Raw genomic sequence first — 19,037 nt, 5'->3', positions numbered from 1 at the left:
CAAGCACAAATTGCATTATAGAGGTCAATGTGTGTGTGAACATCTTTAGACTTTTGTCATATAATTTCAGTATTTTACTCACTATGGAGGCAGTTAAATCAAGGAATGTGTATATTAATGTTTTGGTAAATATGTTTCCCACTTCTAATGTAGACTGGACCAGTCTTCCAGTGCCAATTCCCAACCAATTAAAAATCTACTGGTTATGCTGTAGGTGCAGTCTTTACCAGGAGCCCGCCGTTTACTGAATAGTGACATGCAATATGAAAAGTCTAGTTCCTCGTCAAATCAAGCCATGTGAATTTATTTGCAGAAGTAAAAGTTGCTGTATTATATTGACATCAAAATTTTAACAAGTGATACAAAAGACTGAAAGGACATGAAACGCTTCCTCGTTAAAGCACACGTATTAAAAAGAAACAGAGTATACAAGTCTCTCCTGAGTGCAAATAGTTGCAGTGCGTGTTATACAAGATATACGAATACATCTTCATACAAATGTGAGGACAAAACAGGCCTTTGTTTAAGAAAAGAAATCATATATATATACACACACGTACACATAGTATGGAGAAAGTATTTCCTTTAAAAAAAAAAACCACAGTATCTGAGCTGCTGTATATTGAAATCTTATACATTTGAATAATACAAAATGCAACAAAGAATAAGTTAATGACCTCAAAAAATAAAATAAAATACAGTACAACAGAGGCCTGGTACAGCATAAGTGAGCATTCTTCATACAACCAATTACTCTTCCTAATAGTGATTATCCATCACACATTATTGTGACTGAAGTCTTTGTTCTGATACTTTAAAGCTCTGAGTGGCAAATCATCACTAGACTAAAGTACACACACACACACACACACACACACACACACACACACACACACACACACACACACACACACACACACACACACACACACACACACACACACACACACGAAATATTGCTGTAGTTTCAAATTTGTTTGCTTGGCTGCATTTATTATTTTATTTGTGATTGAAAACAATAGCCTGTAAAAATGAGCATATATTGCTCATTTAGAAAGCAGAGTTGGTTGTATGTGAATATAAAGACAACACTAACTTAGTGTGCAGCGTTTGCTGCCTGTAATGCCAGGTTGGTGATAGCGGAGCGTAGAGTTAACAGCAGAAGATTTCTCTGTATCAGCAGTTCTTTTTTTTTTTTTTACAGTAAATCGTACATGATGCGAGCACACCATAAAGAATAACACGTACTATAAATGCACTTCACACCCAGTGTAGGCTGTCTTTGGACAACACACCTGGAGGAAGGAAGTACACCGTCTTACTCACGACTCGATTTCTAACGGCACTGTGAGTCTCTTTAATCGAGAGTTCATCTTCTGCGCTCTTATCTGAAACGGAAAAGCTTCCTGCTCTCCCCTGCCCCCTGTTGGTCGCAGGAGGAGGACAGGGACAGCAGGGCGGAGTGGAGATTGTCTCGGGCGGCCATGACGCTCTGAAGTAAGGGACGCTTCAATGCTCCCTCCTTGGACAGCCCAGTGATCAGCTCATCAACAGCTTTGGCAGAGGAGGAGATCAACTCTCTGCTGCTGCTGCTGAGGTTGGAGTCTCTGTCTTTACCTGGAAGAAGGAGGACAGTCAGATAGGGGAAGTGACACCTGTAACAACAATATATGTCCATGCTAGCCAACCATCAAAACTATTATACTATAAAAGTATAGTTTAAGCCACCATAAAGAGAAGTGTATGTATAGTGAAGGACAAAAAGGCAGAAACAACTGGCTCCTAACGTATTGTTTCTTCTAGTGCTTTTGACCAAGAGATGTATACTGTTGCTGTACAATGTAAGTGAAACCTGGAGTTTTAGGTCAACGTCCAGGCTGTGTGTGTCAGAATCTTAACCTCGCAGGGCAGTAGACAGACAGGAATGCAGCTGTCTGATGGCGTGGTTCAGCTGGAACAGCTTGGCCGCTGTAGACCTCAGTGTCTGCAAATTGGAAGCCGAGGCCTCCTCCTCCTCCCCCTCCTCCTCCGGGTCAGTCTCCCTCTCCTGTGTGAACATATGAACACACCCAAATAATGAATACAAGACAGAGCAAATAAACAGTACCTTATGTAACACAAATCAACAATTACAACACGAAAACACATAAAAACCTAGAACCATACAAGAGCGTACCAATGGACAAAATACATTTCATTAAAAAATACACAATCAATTGTTAACCACCGAGCTGGACTCAACAAATTAACTCGTACAAATAATTCCCTACCCATTTTTTAACCAAGGATTGTTTTAGTTGTCAGTTCCAGTTCTGTAAGTAGCCAAATGCCACTTCAAACATCACACAGATGCACACACACACACAGATGCGCACACACACACACACACACACACACACACACGATGTCACTGAATAAATGAGGCTTCCATGGTGATGTGTTATTTTCTATGACATAAGCCTAATGGCTTCCTTCCCAGTTCAGTGCAGCAGATTCTTTTTCACTCCAGGACACAGTTCTGTACACAAAGTTACTTTAATCTAAAGTCACCATCTTTAACTGCACATATACATTCTTGTGTATTATTATCAATTGTCATGTTTAAGTCGACTTTGTCGCTACATTTTGCTTAAATAAAATAATAACAATATAAACACATTCATAGAATTGCACTTTTCACTAACTGTAATGACAATTCAAGACAAAGCTACGTTCCTTCCTATTTATACCAACATTTTAAATCACTAAATCGCCCTTTTCTAAAGAACTGCAAACTATAAAGTCATTTACAGATGAATTTACATCCACAATGTGCATCTACAATGTGCAGCAGTCCATGCTAAAAAAACAAAAGCACTATGAAAGGAGTTTCCTCAGGCTATAACTCAGCTTTATTTGACAACAATAACATTGTAGGTGGCAAAATGCCCCAGCGCGTATATGTGCATATATAATGATTGGGTTTAACAAAAAAAACTGCTAGTTTGTGTGGCTAAGATAACGGCAAACAAGGCTGTTAGCTGTGACTGATGCCACTTCATTCAACACATTCATTACCTGAACGATCGTCAAGGGGCGACTGCAGAGAGATAAGCCTACAGAGCATTGAGCTTTACAGGAGCAATAAAGGCTGAGTGGCATCTTTAACGGGGCTGCTGTGTGTGTGTGTGTGTGTGTGTGTGTGTGTGTGTGTGTGTGTGTGTGTGTGTGTGTGTGTGTGTGTGTGTGTGTGTATTAATCTGTAACATTTAAGACTGGGTCAGGATGGAAGATTGTTTTTAACCTTCAAATATCCAGGGAAGCTTTTGCTGAACATGTATTCTGTCTTTCAGCCACAGCGTACTGTGTAATGAAGCTGCAGAGAGCCAATAGCTAATTCCATTGATCAAATTCTTTCATTTCTGAATTAGAAGCCTTTTTTTTTGCAATGTTACCATAACTCCTGTGCTGCTGACACTCACCGTGATATGGCAATGCATGTAGTTCTGCAGAGCACAGGCTAAGTCAAGCGTCTTGGACTTCAGGCTCTGCAGGACCTGCGAGAAGAGATGGATTTTCAATGACGACACGTTCATTTCAAGAATATTAACCTACACCTTCAGGGAAATTAAACACACAAACTAATTATATAACCATGACAACTTGTGTGATAGGATGATTTAAAGAAAAAGAGACAAAGTAAAAACCAGTGTAACAAATGACACAGGTCAGGTTTATGATGTCTTACTGGGTTCCTGGGGTAGGACAGCTGAGCCTCTCTCAGCATTTCTCTGGTGATGGTGAAACTCTCCTCTAAGAGAGAGTGGACGCCCTTATCGGTCCCCTTCAGCAGACACACGACAACAGATTGCTGAAAAGATGTAATCATATAATAACATAAATCATATTGTCTTATCTTTAATAACACACCCCTGGTCACTCACTGAAAGCTACACAATACAATAAACACAACAAACAAGAGATCCCCAAATGGTTTAAATAAGAGTATGAGAGGCATATAGTCTGATATTAATATTTTAGAGAAGAAAGGAAATCTGATCCCGATATATCGGCAAATAGTATTTTTATTTGAACAAAACATAAACAAAATCCTTTAAACCGATCCCTTAGATTTGTGTAAAACTACACTGGTTGTTATGGTGACACTGTTTCTAAATGACATCAAACCTAGTTTGGCATTTCTCTACTGCAATTTCTTGCTACTTATGGTCGACATACACACAAAGGCTGTTATATCTTCAACAGTCTGATATTGGCCGATATATTGGTCCGGCCGATTTAATTGGTTAATCTCAAAGTCCTCCCCCCCCCCCGCACTTTTTGAGACCTTTAGTTCTCATTGCTGTGATCTTGTCACTACATTTCCCAGTGATCCTGTGTCAGGCAAACTATCTACAGCAGTAGGTGTGTTTTAAAATAGTTCTTTCAGTAAGTCCCTTTCCAACAGTCTTTCTTTGTTACCTTTATATACAATTATGTGTCGCTATGCTAATCACTTAGTGAACTGAACGGAACATTATACAGTCTTATTATGTCCGTCATCGCCCCCCCTTGCACTAACAGAGATCTATGCACGTAACATAGATCCCACTACTGCATCTGCATATCAACTAATAAACAATGCTGTATTCTTATCCAGCTCAATAAGTCCTCTACCCCCCCCCCGGCTTCCTTGCTCTGAGATCCACACAGCTAATATTCCCAAGTATTGTGGAGTGAGGGCTTGATTTCATTGGACCCCAGAGCTTTGATAAGAGATAGTAGCTGCTGCCATATTAATGGTGGTGTTACCTTGCCTGTGGCCTGGGCACCCCGCTCCATAACGTTCAGCGGCATGCCCGTCACCGCCGCCAGGTGGCCAAGTACAAGCAATGCTGCATCCAGGCACTGGCTGCTCTTCCTCCGTGCCTCCGTCACCATTGATGTGATCTCAGATTCACAACCCTGGATGGGGAGAAATGTTTTCATTTTCAGTCAACATCAAGTCAGCACAAACAAACAAACACACAAAACACACAAACAAAATTAAAATGCGAGAGAATGTGAAAAGAATCAGGAGCGAAAGAGAGAAATGGTGTGTTTAAGTGCTGAGGCTGGTAAAGGAATTTAGATTTACTTTCCATATATTCATGTTCTGTTTGGGGCTCAAGGTTGAGAATTCCCTCCGCTTTGCCATTTCCATAGACAGAGCTCAAACAGCTCAGAGCTAAGACACGTCAATTAACGCGCTGCATTTTGATAAGCCTACCCCCCTGTTCAAACTACACTAAATTTCAGGTCAGAATTTGCACTCTTTTAAATGTATTAGTCTACTGCAGATGCCACAATATAATGTCACGGAATGGCCTTCAATCGCGTTTACCTGAACGAGGAGCTGGAAGAATCCTGCCATCTTTTTAACGTGGCTCTTGAGTTCCTCAGCGATGGTGTAGAGCCGGCCGGAGGAGGGTTTAACGCTGGCCAGCCACTGCATCGTAACAAACACGGCACTCTCCACAGCTGTGGTGGCCTTCACCAGCTGAGTCTGGGCCACCACATTACACACAAACACTGCAGGAGAAAAAGCCACGATAAACAGTTTGCTTCACCTACACAGTGAAGCAGCAGAAGAAGAAGAAGAAGAAAAAAGGTGATCCTGGGCATTTTAATGGTTTGCAAATGAGTTGGACAATTTCTTTAAACTATTTAAGTGAATTAAAACTAAATACACGGGAGAACTGGCATTAAATCCCAAAACCATGAACAATTTTTCTTTGTGCAAAATAATTTTTTTCCAGGAGTCATCTTACCTATAGTTATCTATGAACTTTAAATCACCAACTAATTAAATATTGAAACGAGAGCATCAGCTTGCTTCTCTTTCCACTCTTGGTTGAATCTCACCGTTCTCCTGGCTGTCCTCATCCAGGCTGTCGTAGAGGTCAGATAAGGTTTGGACCGCCACATACATCAAATGCAGATCAGTGGCCAACCTGTCTGCCAGGCTTTCTTCTGTCCCACTACAACCACGCAGACGAGCCACTGACTGGCCAATCAGCTCCTTGCAGATGCCCGGCATGGCAGAGTCTGTGCTGGTGAAATGAGTGGAGGGCGGTTTGGCCACACCCATCAACCCTGGGACAGACACAGTGAGGAGTGAGGGTGTGTAGACGTCATTCTTACACACCGCTAAAGTGAAAATCAAGGAGTGTAGCGTTGTGAGTAGCTCAGCGGACCAGGTATAGCATGTGGACTGCTACAGAGTTACGGGCACTGCTGAGGTACTCTTGAGCAAGGCACCAGACTCCCAGCTCCCCGGTCGCTGAATATAAATAATAGCTTCCCACTGCTCCTAACACTAGGATGGGTTTAATGCAGAGCCTAAATTTCACTGCGTTTTAAATTAAATTAAAATCCTACTAAATAAGATCCAATGACTTGTTTACAAAAAAATAATGTAAGTCTGGCATCACAAGGTCTTTCAAAACATGTCAATCAGAAAGCTGAAACAGTAATGTTGCTCGGTGCCTTACCAGCAGACTGTGAGGAGCTGTTGTGGAGGCTCTGAATCGGATGGACCCTGATCTCGTAGAGACGCCCCGAGATTCTCCTGCTTTTCAACAAGCTCCTGCTCCTGATGCCAGACAAAGGAGAAGCAAAAGCCCTGAGTACCCGGCCAACATTTTTTATTTATTTATTTATTTATTATTATTATTATTTATTTATTTATTTATATATATATATATATATATATATATAATATAATATAATATAATATAATATAATATAATATATATATATATATAGATATATATATATATATATATATATATATATATATATATATATATATATATATATATATATATATATATATATATATATATATATATATATATATATATATATATATATATATATATATATATATATATATATATATATATATATATATATATATATATATATATATATATATATATATATATATATATATATATATATTATATATATATATATATTATATATATATATCATTATTAGGCATGTTGATGCGCTCATTCAGAATGACTTGGTGCGCGCTCAAAGGCTGTTTCTTACAACATTGAGTGCAAAAAAACCTTTTACACATTGCAGCTCGAGGCTCGTCTGTAAGTGTGTTGTGCCAATACTTTTTATTTTAATTAAAACGGACAATTGTTAAAGTCTGGTACTCTATTCTCTGTAATGTTCTTCATTTGAGTGGCTTTCCTTACTTGACCTGAGTGTTATATCGTTTTGCAGACATTGTTATGAGGGGATTGGAGACAGACTACATTTCATCTCTGGACATGGTTATGGTAATCTGATTTTTAGTGTGGAATAGGAACACGGGTTTGGCAGGTTTTTTTTGGATACATGTGTAACTTATGTGGGGGTTAAATGAGTTCAGCAGGAGAAAACTTACATTTTCATTATTATGAACAACCTAGAGGAGGGAAGGTCAGTAAACGGCTATGACTTTGGCCATAAGGCTTAAAGTCAGAGAGAGAATGCATGAAGGAACCACACAGTCTGCTCCATGTGTCATTTGGCTTGGTCTGCTGGTAGTCCAGGCCCCCACCAGGAGCGCCATAAACATGCTCGACAAGAATAACAACAATGTGAGAGGAAAATGTTGGGGGGTTCTGCATGTACCACGTGTGTGTGTGTGTGTGTGTGTGTGTGTGTGTGTGTGTGTGTGTGTGTGTGAGTGTGAGTGTGTGTAACACAGGGACTCACAACATCCTTTCCTTTTCTAAACCTCCCGGCCACGCTTTACAGAGGGGGGGGGGGGGGGGGGAAATAAAGGAAATATTCTGTGGGCAGCAACTTCACATCAACTTTTGAGAGAAAGAACGATGTGTTGAATGTCAAAACTGTGTGCCAGGTTGTAAATCACATTGGTGGAAACTAGGGAGAACAAAAATTATTTTCTTTGCTCCACCCACACGCTGCTCAACTTTCCGTATACACAGTACATCTATTTGCCTGACACGGTGTTCACATGAGTTCAGTTTAGGGCTGTGGGTTTAAGCACCACACACGCTGCACGGCACAAGTGTTGTCTAGCCAAGCCCTGGCACTGTGCACAACAGTAACGCTGAACACTTGCAGAGCGACTGTGTGACTGCACCTCCCCCCCCCCCCCCCGGGTGTTTTGAACACTTACCTACTCACACATTTTAAGTAATTGGACAAGAATACCAATTAAGTCCCCCAAAAATTGAACGTAAATCAGCAGGTAAGGTGGTGGAAGGACGGCTTGTTGGATGGGAGGAGAGAGGAAGAGCTGGATAATTACCTTCGGCGTGAGAAGGAGGAGGTGGAAGCAGAGGAGGCCGATATATCTTGCTCCCACTCATCATTGGGGTCATAAAACACATCGTCATCTTTAGAGGTGGAATCCCCCTGTGGAGAGTAAACTATTGCTGACATGCCCAGTCTCATTTACTCAACTTAATGAGAAAAGCGCTGCAAAAGTGAGGCAGCATCCCTCTGCCAGGCATAAAACAACTCATTCTGGACTGTAAATAAGGTCAAACGTCTGGGAAATTGGCAATTGCACTTGAGCTGATGTCACACTCCCGAGTATGCAGAATGAGGAACAGACAGGCTGGCTGGTTGAATATGCTTCACTCAACAGGCATCATACATCAGCTTGTTAGAGTACTGATCAAGTGTGCACAAGCTTCCTATCAATGTTTATCAACTTGATTAAGAGTCTACTCATTGCAAATTCTTCATCATCATCATCATGGAGATCCTTAAGAGTATAAATAAGTATATGATTATATGACATCCATGATCGTTCTGATTCTATACACAATTTCCAGCCATATAGTCTCCGCATCCCTTATTCTAAATAAAGATCAAAAGGTAGTTGGAGACGATTTAAGAACATTTGTTGGAAGACTTGGAAACACTGACACAGCAAAAAGCCTGACAGGGCTAAGATAGATAGTCACACCTTATGGCAATTTGGAGTTTCCATTACTGGTCTTCAATACAGGTGGAGGAAATTGTTAAACCACAGAGGGGACGACATGTTCCCAGCCCCTTCCTGTGAGGACCCGATGCATGTTTATTTAGTTTTAACCATCATAACGAAAGTCCAGGCTGTTTTTCCACATCAGCTGTTAACCTCTAATTTTCATTAGAATTAAAAAGGCAATTTGTTTCTTTTTTTACTTTCATTAACTTGAACAACGTGTTGACTTGAAAAGGCAGAACTGATTTAAGTCAGACCTGATCGAGTTCCCTCATGGCAGCAATGTTGTTTTGGAATTTGTCCAGGCTCCAGAAAGTAGAGATGCCCAGCTTCTTCTTTTGAACCCGCACCTGTAGCAGACCGCCCTGCTTCAGGTGTTCCTCTTCAGAGCTTTCGTGTCTACAACAGGAGAGTCAAATAAAAAGAAATTGCTTGCGTTAATGTCGATGATACCTGCTTATGATGTAATCCGTCGAATAAAAATCAGATCATATGTCAACTGTGACCCAATCTTGTATTTTCCAACCTGCTGAAGACTGTGTTTTTCTTCAGTTTAGCACTGATCTTATTGGCTTCCTCAATCATCAGGGACAACTTCATGGCATCCCACTGTGGAGACACTGCAATACAGAAATCAAACATCTTAACTTTTCCCACAACCGACAGCCCAGCGTCAAAGAGCATTTTAGCTTCTCTACATTGTATAGTGGACCTGTAGAATAACCACCATTTATATAAAAGTTGACACAGAAAAATGACTAAACCTCCACTGCTACTATTAAACGGATGTTAAGTCCAGTGTTTATATTGGCTCCTGGCAAACTCTCTCTACTACAATGTGTCTGGCTTCAAAAAAGGACAACCCCACCCATCTGGAACTCTGCTTATATGGTGTGAATTTTCATTGTGGTTCCAAGCTCTAATATTGTTCAGTAGTGTGTCTCTCACCGTTTCGGAGCGTGAGGTTTTCCCTTAAGGCTCTTTTCTTCTGCATCTCCTCGAGCTCTTTGCCGATCTTTCTCTTCTCCGCCTCCAGGGCGTCAACGATCTTCGCTTGACACACGCGGTGATCCTCCATTGCCTGGGAGTGAATCATGTGTAGAATATTAAAAACCACCAGGCTAAGACATTATGCCTGAAGCCAAGCTCCACCGCAACTCCAAACACACAACCGAATGGCCCATCAATTAAAGATAAAACCAGGTGTCAGCATATTTCCATAAGCTTCTGAAGCTCATTTGAAATCATGAGAATGAGCAAATAAAAGATGATGATGTCATTTACAGTTACAGGAATAATACTTCTGAGGATGAAAAAGGGGAAAATGAAATAAGATCTGTTTCTACTGCAGCTCTACGGCCCACAGCTCTGCATCACTGACGATGGACACATAATCTTCAATGAGAATAAGAGTCATCAGTGTTAGAGCAATAAATGAGATCTGTACATTTATTCATATTTAAATATTTTTTTGAAAAAGCTAATTGACAGCAGGATAAAGCGGAGTAGACAACTTTGATTCTTTTATCATGAACAAAACCTGTCCGGCACAACATTTTGAACTTTGTTAATGTCTGAAGGGTTAACATTCCCAGACGTTGTTCTGGCTCCTGACCTGAGCCTCCATGTGCAGGCGGACGCGTTTCTTGTGGGTGTCCACCTCCTGCTCCAGCTCCTGCTTGGCCATTTTCAGCTTTGCCATCTGGCTGGCCACCCTCTGCTGGTCCAACTCCTGCTGACGCTTCTGCTCAGTCTCCTCGTTCTGAATAAATTAGATTTGGTATTGGTTGCACAAATTGACAAGGTGTACAAAAGAGTGTACATTATAAGAACACCAGACCAACGATACAGTACAAAGAGTGCACTGGTCAGAAATATGGTTTCCTGCGAATGGACATCACTTAATAGTCATGACACCCTAACATTATCATAACTTGATGAGAAGTGCCAGGTAAGCAGACCATGGAGAAAAAGTGGAATGTTTCATCTATTCATTACACAACAAGAATCTAAGTTTGATGTACCAGCTCTCTCTCCAGGGTTCGAATCCTGTCCTCATAAAGCGCCTTCTGGTCAAATAGCTCTTTCTGGGCCACCTCCTTTGCCATCTGGATTCCCTGCATCATCTCCTCCTTTGCCTTCAAATGGGCTTCTTCAATTTCTGCCTCCAGCCTGGTGTACACACAAAGATGGCTTAAGATGAGGTCTAATCTTGATTATTAGTCTGCATTAAAACATTTTAAAAGACCAGGATGGAAGGTATAGTAATATTGTGATTTTCTTATCTGGTCTTTTACACTCACTGAGCTCTTTGAGCTGCGAGTAGCTCATTTTTGGCGAATTCAAAGTCTTTGCGGCCATCGCCTACGCCTGTCCAGCATGACACCCGCATCCCAGACTGCACCTCGGCCGGATGGTTGAAGCGGAAGTAGTGGTCTCCACCGAGAATCACCCTATCGCCCTGGAAACCATAAATATAGAGATGAGAAGCGTTAAATTCATTCATAATAAAATGGATAAAGAAATAAGCAGGGAGATCTTTACTATAAGTTGTTCCGTAGCATAATAAGCTAAACCTCTGATGGGTTAGGAGATCCTGATGATCTACTCACATGGTGTAGGACAGTGGAGTCACATATGAGGTTTCCATTAACAAAGGTCTTGCCGTTTTCCATTGGAGTGATGCCGACAGTGCCCTGGAAGTTGGTTATAACACTAAAATAAAACGAAAAATAAATAAATAAATAAAAGTAGATAATAGCTAGAATAGAAAGATGGCTAGATGGATTAAATAAAGAGCGTTTTCCATGAAGAATCTCACTGCAGTGCTGCACCTCTGTTGAATAAACATGCATACAGGACTGCAAACAAGACACTTTCTATTTAACATTTATGTAAAATTGCAATCACTTCTGACATTTGCAAATCCCTCCAGAGATTTAGTTTTACCAGTGTTGGTCAGCGATGAGGGCTCCGTTCAGCTGGATGTCGTGCCTGGCCTCTGACTTGAGCTTGCCCACTGTGGTTCGACCCTCTTTGATCATGTAGAGAAGCAAATCTGACAGCTGAGGATCCTCGTTGAGATTCACCAGGTTGGGAAGACGATTGTCCACTTTGAACGTCACACCTGCTTTCTAAAAAGAATAAAAGAAAAGATTATACGTGTGTGGACACGAGAACATCTCGTTAAGAGTCAGCGTGGTGAAAACATTATTTTCTTTTTACCTGCAGCTCTTTGGTCTCTTCGCGTTTGCGGATTTCAGCTTGGTCCAGTTTCTCTCTCCATGCCCTGGCAGAAAATAAGATAAAATATAGCAAAATAATTAAATCACCTCAGATTAAATGCTGCCATGATCCTCTCAGGTGTATCCCCTACCTTACACAATCACCTGTAAACCTTCTCATTGACTAAAATTAGTTTTTAAATGTGGTTTACCATGAGTATTTATTTTTTTAAGCATCCGTGCAAGATGATAAAAAACAAAAAGCAATATGCATGTATGAAAACATAAATATCTGCACATACAATATATAGCAAAAACATAAATCACATTGCTACTCGGGTTGTCTACAGCGGGGAAATCTGCTACAGCTTTAACTTTGACACCCTTACAAAGGGAGACTCCTGATATGTGGGTGCGTTGCGTCAGATAAATGAAATGAAAAAGTTATTATTGGAGTAATACTGACCGGTTGGCCTCGACCATTTCTCTCTCCTGCTGACAGAGTTTGTTCCTCAGGCCGACGATCTCCTGCTGGAACAGCCTGACCCTGTCTGGTTCGACGCCCTGGGAGCTCATCTGAGCCGCTCGCAGCTTCTCCACCTCCGCCTTTAACTCTAAACGACACAACATTTGTCCAAAATGATTTGTAAAACTAAAATATATAAATGCACTTTAAAAAGCAAATATACACTTAAATGAATACCTTATTGAAGACAACGTACCGAGAAACATTGACTTGTTTTGTAATGTTTGAGACATGTTAACTTTGAGAATTAACACACTGACAGGTGATGCGAGAGAAAACCACAGCAAGAGCTCCCCTTAGTGCTAAAAACATCAAACAGCAGCACAATCATCTTATGAAAAATAATACTTGCATGACAGTTAGCCGCCATGTGCAGCTGACAGTGCATAAATAAGGCCTGAAGGCAAGGTTAGGCCCGGGCCTTAATTGAACTGGGTAGTGCATAAGCTGGTGATGGATTGATAGGCAGACAGGAGGGTGTGAGGGAAGGAGAGCGAAGGAGATCAAGAGCAAGACACAAATACAAAAGATAGATATTCACACATAAAGAAACATACAGACAGAGACAGTGAGACAGAAACAGAGAGAGATGAAGAAGCAGCTAATGGACAGACAGAAGTTTTCTTTCGCTGTTTCGCCTTAATTGACAGAGGACAGTGTAGAAATGTGGGGGAGAGAGAGAGAGAGAGAGGGGTATGACATGCAACGAAAGGTTCCAAGGCCAGAATCAAGATGTTGCGGTTATTTTGCATGCGCTGTAACCACTGAGACACCGAGGCACCCTGTCTATGTTGCTTCAAAACATCATTTCGTACTACGGGTTTCTTGAAGAGTACAAAAACGTTTCACATCTGTGATGGCAGGATGGGAACAACACTGCTCGGTAATGAAAGACCATCTTTGGTTTTGCTCATGTATAGGGACGTACAGGTGCCATTAGTGTAGGCACATGTTCAGGTTCACAAAGATGATGTATTGTTGTATATGCATGAGCACAGCTGAAAAAACTGAATTGTTTTCTCAAGGCAGGAAGGTGTTTCGTTTTATTTTCCTTACAGTCAATGGTTGCCGAGAACTCACCTCGACCACGTCTAAATAAATATAGGGCAGAGCTCAATCAAGTCCGACAAACATTTTGAGCCGGGATATTTTTGATATGACTGACCTCTGATGAGCTTTGCACTGGTGTCCTCATTGACTTTTGCCACGTTGATGATGGTGCGGGCCTGCTGGGCGTAGCGCAGAGTGCTAAGGGTTTCCTCCACATTGCTGCCGGCTGGGCTCAGGGTGGCGATCATGGCCGTCTTGGAGTTACCGCCGAGGCTCTCTTTCAACAGCCTGGGGAGGAGAACAATGGGACTTGGTTTAGAATCATCCTTCAAAAAAATTGGAAATGAGATCTGCTTTACTACGGTGGTTGGAGAAAATGTAAAAATGCAAGATTTGTCTTTTCAGTTATACAAAATCTATACACACCATATTTATAACATCTATTCTTTTCAGTTAATGCATTCCTTTTTCCATTGTACATGCACTGTGAATGTCTGTATATGCAAGCATTTTCTTTGTTCATAGAAGTCAGTCTTAGACTTATATATCACACAAAACTGCATGAAAATATGGACCACTTTTGTTTATGTTTCTTAGAAGAATAAAATAAGCTTACAATGTGTTCTGCAACAGCTACACGTGTACAAGCGTTCTGATCTCTCACCATGTCAGCACAGACTCTCTGTACGGCGTGAACACCTTCTTCCTGGTCAGTGCCTGCTCCGACAGGGCAGAGATGACCTTTCCAAGGGTAAGCAGGGATTTGTTGATGCTAGCACCCTCCTGTAATGACACAGTAAAAACAACATTTCTTGTTTTGAAGTACATGCCGATTGAAAATGTAAAACGCAGAATCGACGAGGTAAATCGAGGACCAAATAAATCTCATTTAGAATACAACTAAATATATTCAAAATCTCCTTTGATCAATTGAGGATAACCTAAAGATAAAACTCATTGTTATGCAAGTCATTGTTTAGGATTCAAAATGTCCCAATGAAAAATGGTCATCACAAATTGCATGACTCAAAGTGAAGACTTATAATGACGAATAACTTGTGAGCAAATATATTTAGCTCTTATCATATTTGATTATCCCAAAAAAAACACAGATGTTCAATTAAATAATGATATGAAATGGATGAATTCTCAACGATTGAGCAGTGTGTGTGTGTGTGTGTGTGTGTGTGTGTGTGTGTGTGTGTGTCTGTGTGTGTACCCTGAGTCGGTCTCCACTTGTCTGGGCTGAGTTACAGCGTTCGCTGCCCGCCAGGTCCACCAGGTTGATCTTGCTGGAGATACTGTGGTCGTGTTCCTCGCCCTCCACAAACTCAGTCTGTACACGAGCGCACGCACAGAAGAACTTATTAAATGTGTCAAACGGAGCTTAATGTATTCGTGCGTCGCCGCAGAATTCTAGAACTATAACGTGGCACCTTTGAGAGGCCGTACCTGAGTCTGGGTCATAACCAAGGTGAAGACGGAGTGAGACCTGGAGCTCTTGTCATTCATTCCCGTAGCTGCGGTGGCTCTCTGCTTGTTGCCCAGCTCAAGCCAACCCTAAAGAGAAGGACAACGTGAATTATGACCGAATCTCTTGGTGTGAAATCTCTCGTGATCATCAGCAGCATTTGTTGTTTTCTATGCTAGGCCTTGGATACTTCTCTCCGTGCTGTGAAGACATTAATATTCAATTAAATGTTGATAGTCTGCATTTCATTGTGGCCTCTCAGTCTACTTGACACTGAACCCTGACTTGCTCACTTATTCAAAGTTACTCTTAAGAGCATCAGCTGAAGGCCGACGGTATAAAAGAAGAAAATATCTCGACGGCGGTTTCAACCTACCTGAATGTCATTGTAGGCGCTCACAATGTTCCTGTGAAGAAATAACAAAGTGACCAATCCTGCTAATCTCAACATTCAAGGAGCTTCTTTTGGCATTTATTGAAGAGTAATATAGGAAAATAAATGTAAAAAGGTTTCTTACGCAGAGAGGTCGGCCACGTAGGGACCATGGACTGGATGTTCCCTCACCCTCAGCTGGAAACACAAATCAATAGTTTTGTCTTGACTGTACTTATTCTCATGACCGCAAAACAATTTCCATAAAGCATTAAGAGCAAGAGTCCATATCTAAAATGTGCGATTATCAGATGTTCCATGCCATCTTAATAGAGGAACTTGTAGCAGCCAGTAGTTGCAAATTACTTACAGGCATCCTTCTCTGGTTTGGCTCCTCTCTGGTCACCAGCAGGTCGTGGATCTTTTCATTGTACACTTCAAAATAGCTCATCTCCACATGACATTTGACCTGAAATTTAACAAACCGATGATCAATTATACAGCCAGAAGAAAATAGTTTGTTTTTGTCATTCAAGTATTTTAATCTTCGTCTTTTCCCAGGGTTTACACACCCTATTAAAACATCAAATTCAAGAGCTTTTCGAGGACTTTCCAGGCCGCAATGCCCTCAAAGTTAAGGACCCAACATGGTTTGAGACATAGATCAAAGTTCACTACTGTGACAACACTGAGAATTTTAATAATGAGAACTAGCAGGCTTTACAGAAGCTCCAGACAACTATTAAAAATAAGAGAGAGGCTTGACTGTTCAGTGAAGGAAGTAAAGACTTACATTAACTTAAATAAAAGAAAATATCAAAAGAACTTCAATTTCTATTCTTGCATAAAATATATAAATTCATGCACTTTCAATGACACATGCAAAACATTTATTTTAACAATTAATGTACTACAAATGTGTACAGGAACATTAAATACGTGAGAAGGATTTAACCAGGGATAAAATCATTTAAAGAGAGATCTTTACCTCTTCATTTTCCATGGATGTTAATCTAGAAAAAAGCTCCTGGCAGAATCGTGGGATTACCCCTTCTTCTTCTCCAAAGCCCATCATCCTAAACAACAAGGATTTCAAAAAGAAAGAAAGTGACAAGTTGATTGATTACAAGGTGACAAAGTTTCAGTGGTGAAAGGTTTGACTGCAATAAACTAAAACCAAAAATACTCACGTGTACGACTTCCCAGAGCCTGTTTGGCCGTAAGCAAACAGGCAAGTGTTGAATCCTTCGAAGGCCCTCAGTAGCAGAGGCCTGGCCAGTGTCTCGTACACCGTTTGCTGGCTGGCGAAGGTGGGGTCAAACTCATCCACCGAGCAGAAAGAGAAGTCATAGATGAAGGAGTAGCTCTGTTTGGAGCCCGGATGCTGGACAGCTGTCTCCTGACCGTTCATGAAGATGACCTGCAACGCCTTCTCTGCCTTCTCCCTAAAAACAGAGCAGAAATATTTATGAATTTTCATTCAGAAATACCGATTTAGTCTAGCACAAAAAATAGTTTGGTTGTCATTTTTTTTAGCTCAGAAATGTCCTACATCCTGTGCTATAGAGCTGCAACTAAAGATTATTTCCATTATTGATTAATCTGCTAATAATGTTATCAAGCATTTGGTCTATTTAAAATGCCCATCTCAATTCCCTGAAGCCCAAGATAAGGATATCAGATTGCTTTTGTTGTCCAAACAACACTCCAAAACCTAAAAGATATTAACTGTACTATCACATTAGGAAGAAAAAACTGAAAATCCTCACTAATGAGAACTTTTGTGCTTAAAAAATTACTTCAACGATTGATAAATAATTAAAATAGTTATTCATGTAAGGTGTTTCATCTGTCTACGTTTCTGAGAAATAATCAAATGTACAGTGTTTGCTTGTCCAGAACACACTTTATTGCTTACATCCAAATAAAAACAATGGTGTAATGACACAGGGTCTGAATAAATTACACCCTAGTGTATCATTATTAGTTGAATTTGGCAGATGACACCACCAGAATGTTGTACACCCAGAACCCTAAATGTTTGCAGACATCATGTACTCCCTCCATCAATTAAGACAAACAATGAGTTTACAAACCTGGCATTGAAAGGGCGTACACGGACTGCAACAGTCACTGCACTGTTTTCCATCTTTAAAGAATCCTGCTGCTTCAGAGCCTCGCTGGTACGGGACAGGAGCTGTTCGGTAGGTGGAGCAGGAAGAATGGAGGTCCTTGCCAGGGTCACGTCTCCCATTTGGCTTGAGGTGGATGTCTTTCTCACCTGCAGCGCTGCATTAGGCTTGTGCACACCTGCGGACGCCTTGCTGACCCGAGGAGCTGGGACAGGTTGTGTGCCTGCCGCTTGCTGTGCTCGGGATTTGGGCCTCTCTAGACTTGCAGACTTGACTGCCACTAGTTTAAGAGCATCTTTCCCTGCCAGTCTCTCGAACGCGTCTCTCCTGGCGGCGATTTTCCCAAACGGGGTCTTTTTAGTAGGTGTTTTAAAGGTGTGGGCCTGGTCCTCTAGCTGCCTACTTGTGGAAGGATATTTGGAGGGCGTCTTGCCGTGCGCCGGCCTCCCCTGGGTTTCTACATGAGGAGCAGCAGCTTCTCTTCCTTTGCTTTTACAGGCAGTTTCTCTTAAACTCGTAGACCTGAATACACCAGCTGCCCTACCGTTTGGCTCACTGAGAACTTTTGGAGTTGACTGCAGACCAGTGCCGCTCACCCCACGCTGCCCGTGTGCGCTTTTACCCATTGAGGGAGTCCTGGTCCTGCGCTGCAGGGTCAGTCTCTTCTCCGGGACCGGTGTCGTATTCTGGCTGCTTTCAACCAACGTTTTCTCCGCTGTTTCAGACCCGGTCTTCCTTCTCGACCTCCTCTGTAGAGTTAGTCGGCCACGGTAAGGAGTCTGCTGCCCGCTGCTGCTTTTTGACAGCGCAGAGACGACATAAGTCCTGTTTACCTGTCGGCTTTTGTCAGATGACCGGCTGTCTTCACACGCAGAGTCTCCGGATGTTATCTCATTTGTGCTTAATGTTATCGTTGTGTTCGTCACTTTTCGCTCATCCAGACGGTCTCTGCCCGGTGTCCTGCTTGTTGACATTAAATGGTCATAATAAGCTGTGTGCTTCCTCGCTTGTACGCTAAATAACGACATGACAGTCGGCTGCTAAAAACAAAAACGTTCAAATAAGCTTACCGGGTTAGCTAGCTAACGTTAACTTCACTCCGGTTGCTCTAGCTACCTAACGTTACAATACACGACATGAAAAACATGTGAGGCGGATACAAGTACAGCTCAGTATGTTGGTTAAATGTAAATATAAATCCATTCGGATAAAAACCGAGTTGTGTTCATGCAATGCTCTGTTTGTTATTGTCCCCTTATCTCTTCCGCCTTC

The 19,037-nt window shown here is 41.4% G+C and overlaps 1 protein-coding gene across 1 annotated transcript; it reads right to left on the bottom strand.

The window, feature by feature from the left end:
* Nucleotides 1-276: 276 nt before the first annotated feature.
* Nucleotides 277-19,028, bottom strand: kif14 (kinesin family member 14). The gene is given in 30 exon segments (XM_029430523.1): nt 277-1,404; nt 1,406-1,617; nt 1,900-2,047; nt 3,462-3,536; nt 3,728-3,850; nt 4,792-4,944; nt 5,363-5,550; nt 5,884-6,114; nt 6,513-6,613; nt 8,303-8,409; nt 9,247-9,388; nt 9,516-9,609; nt 9,938-10,070; nt 10,605-10,751; nt 11,014-11,161; nt 11,293-11,450; nt 11,602-11,704; nt 11,939-12,123; nt 12,215-12,278; nt 12,680-12,827; nt 13,905-14,077; nt 14,454-14,572; nt 15,009-15,125; nt 15,242-15,349; nt 15,637-15,667; nt 15,779-15,831; nt 16,004-16,102; nt 16,622-16,709; nt 16,824-17,078; nt 17,730-19,028. Coding segments are annotated over 30 exon segments (4,911 nt in total). The 5' UTR covers nt 18,794-19,028; the 3' UTR covers nt 277-1,260.
* Nucleotides 19,029-19,037: the final 9 nt, after the last annotated feature.

This window comes from Cottoperca gobio, chromosome 4 (genome assembly GCF_900634415.1).
Source record: "Cottoperca gobio chromosome 4, fCotGob3.1, whole genome shotgun sequence".
NCBI classification, from domain to species: domain Eukaryota; kingdom Metazoa; phylum Chordata; class Actinopteri; order Perciformes; family Bovichtidae; genus Cottoperca; species Cottoperca gobio.
This window is presented reverse-complemented; position numbering and strand designations above follow the sequence as displayed.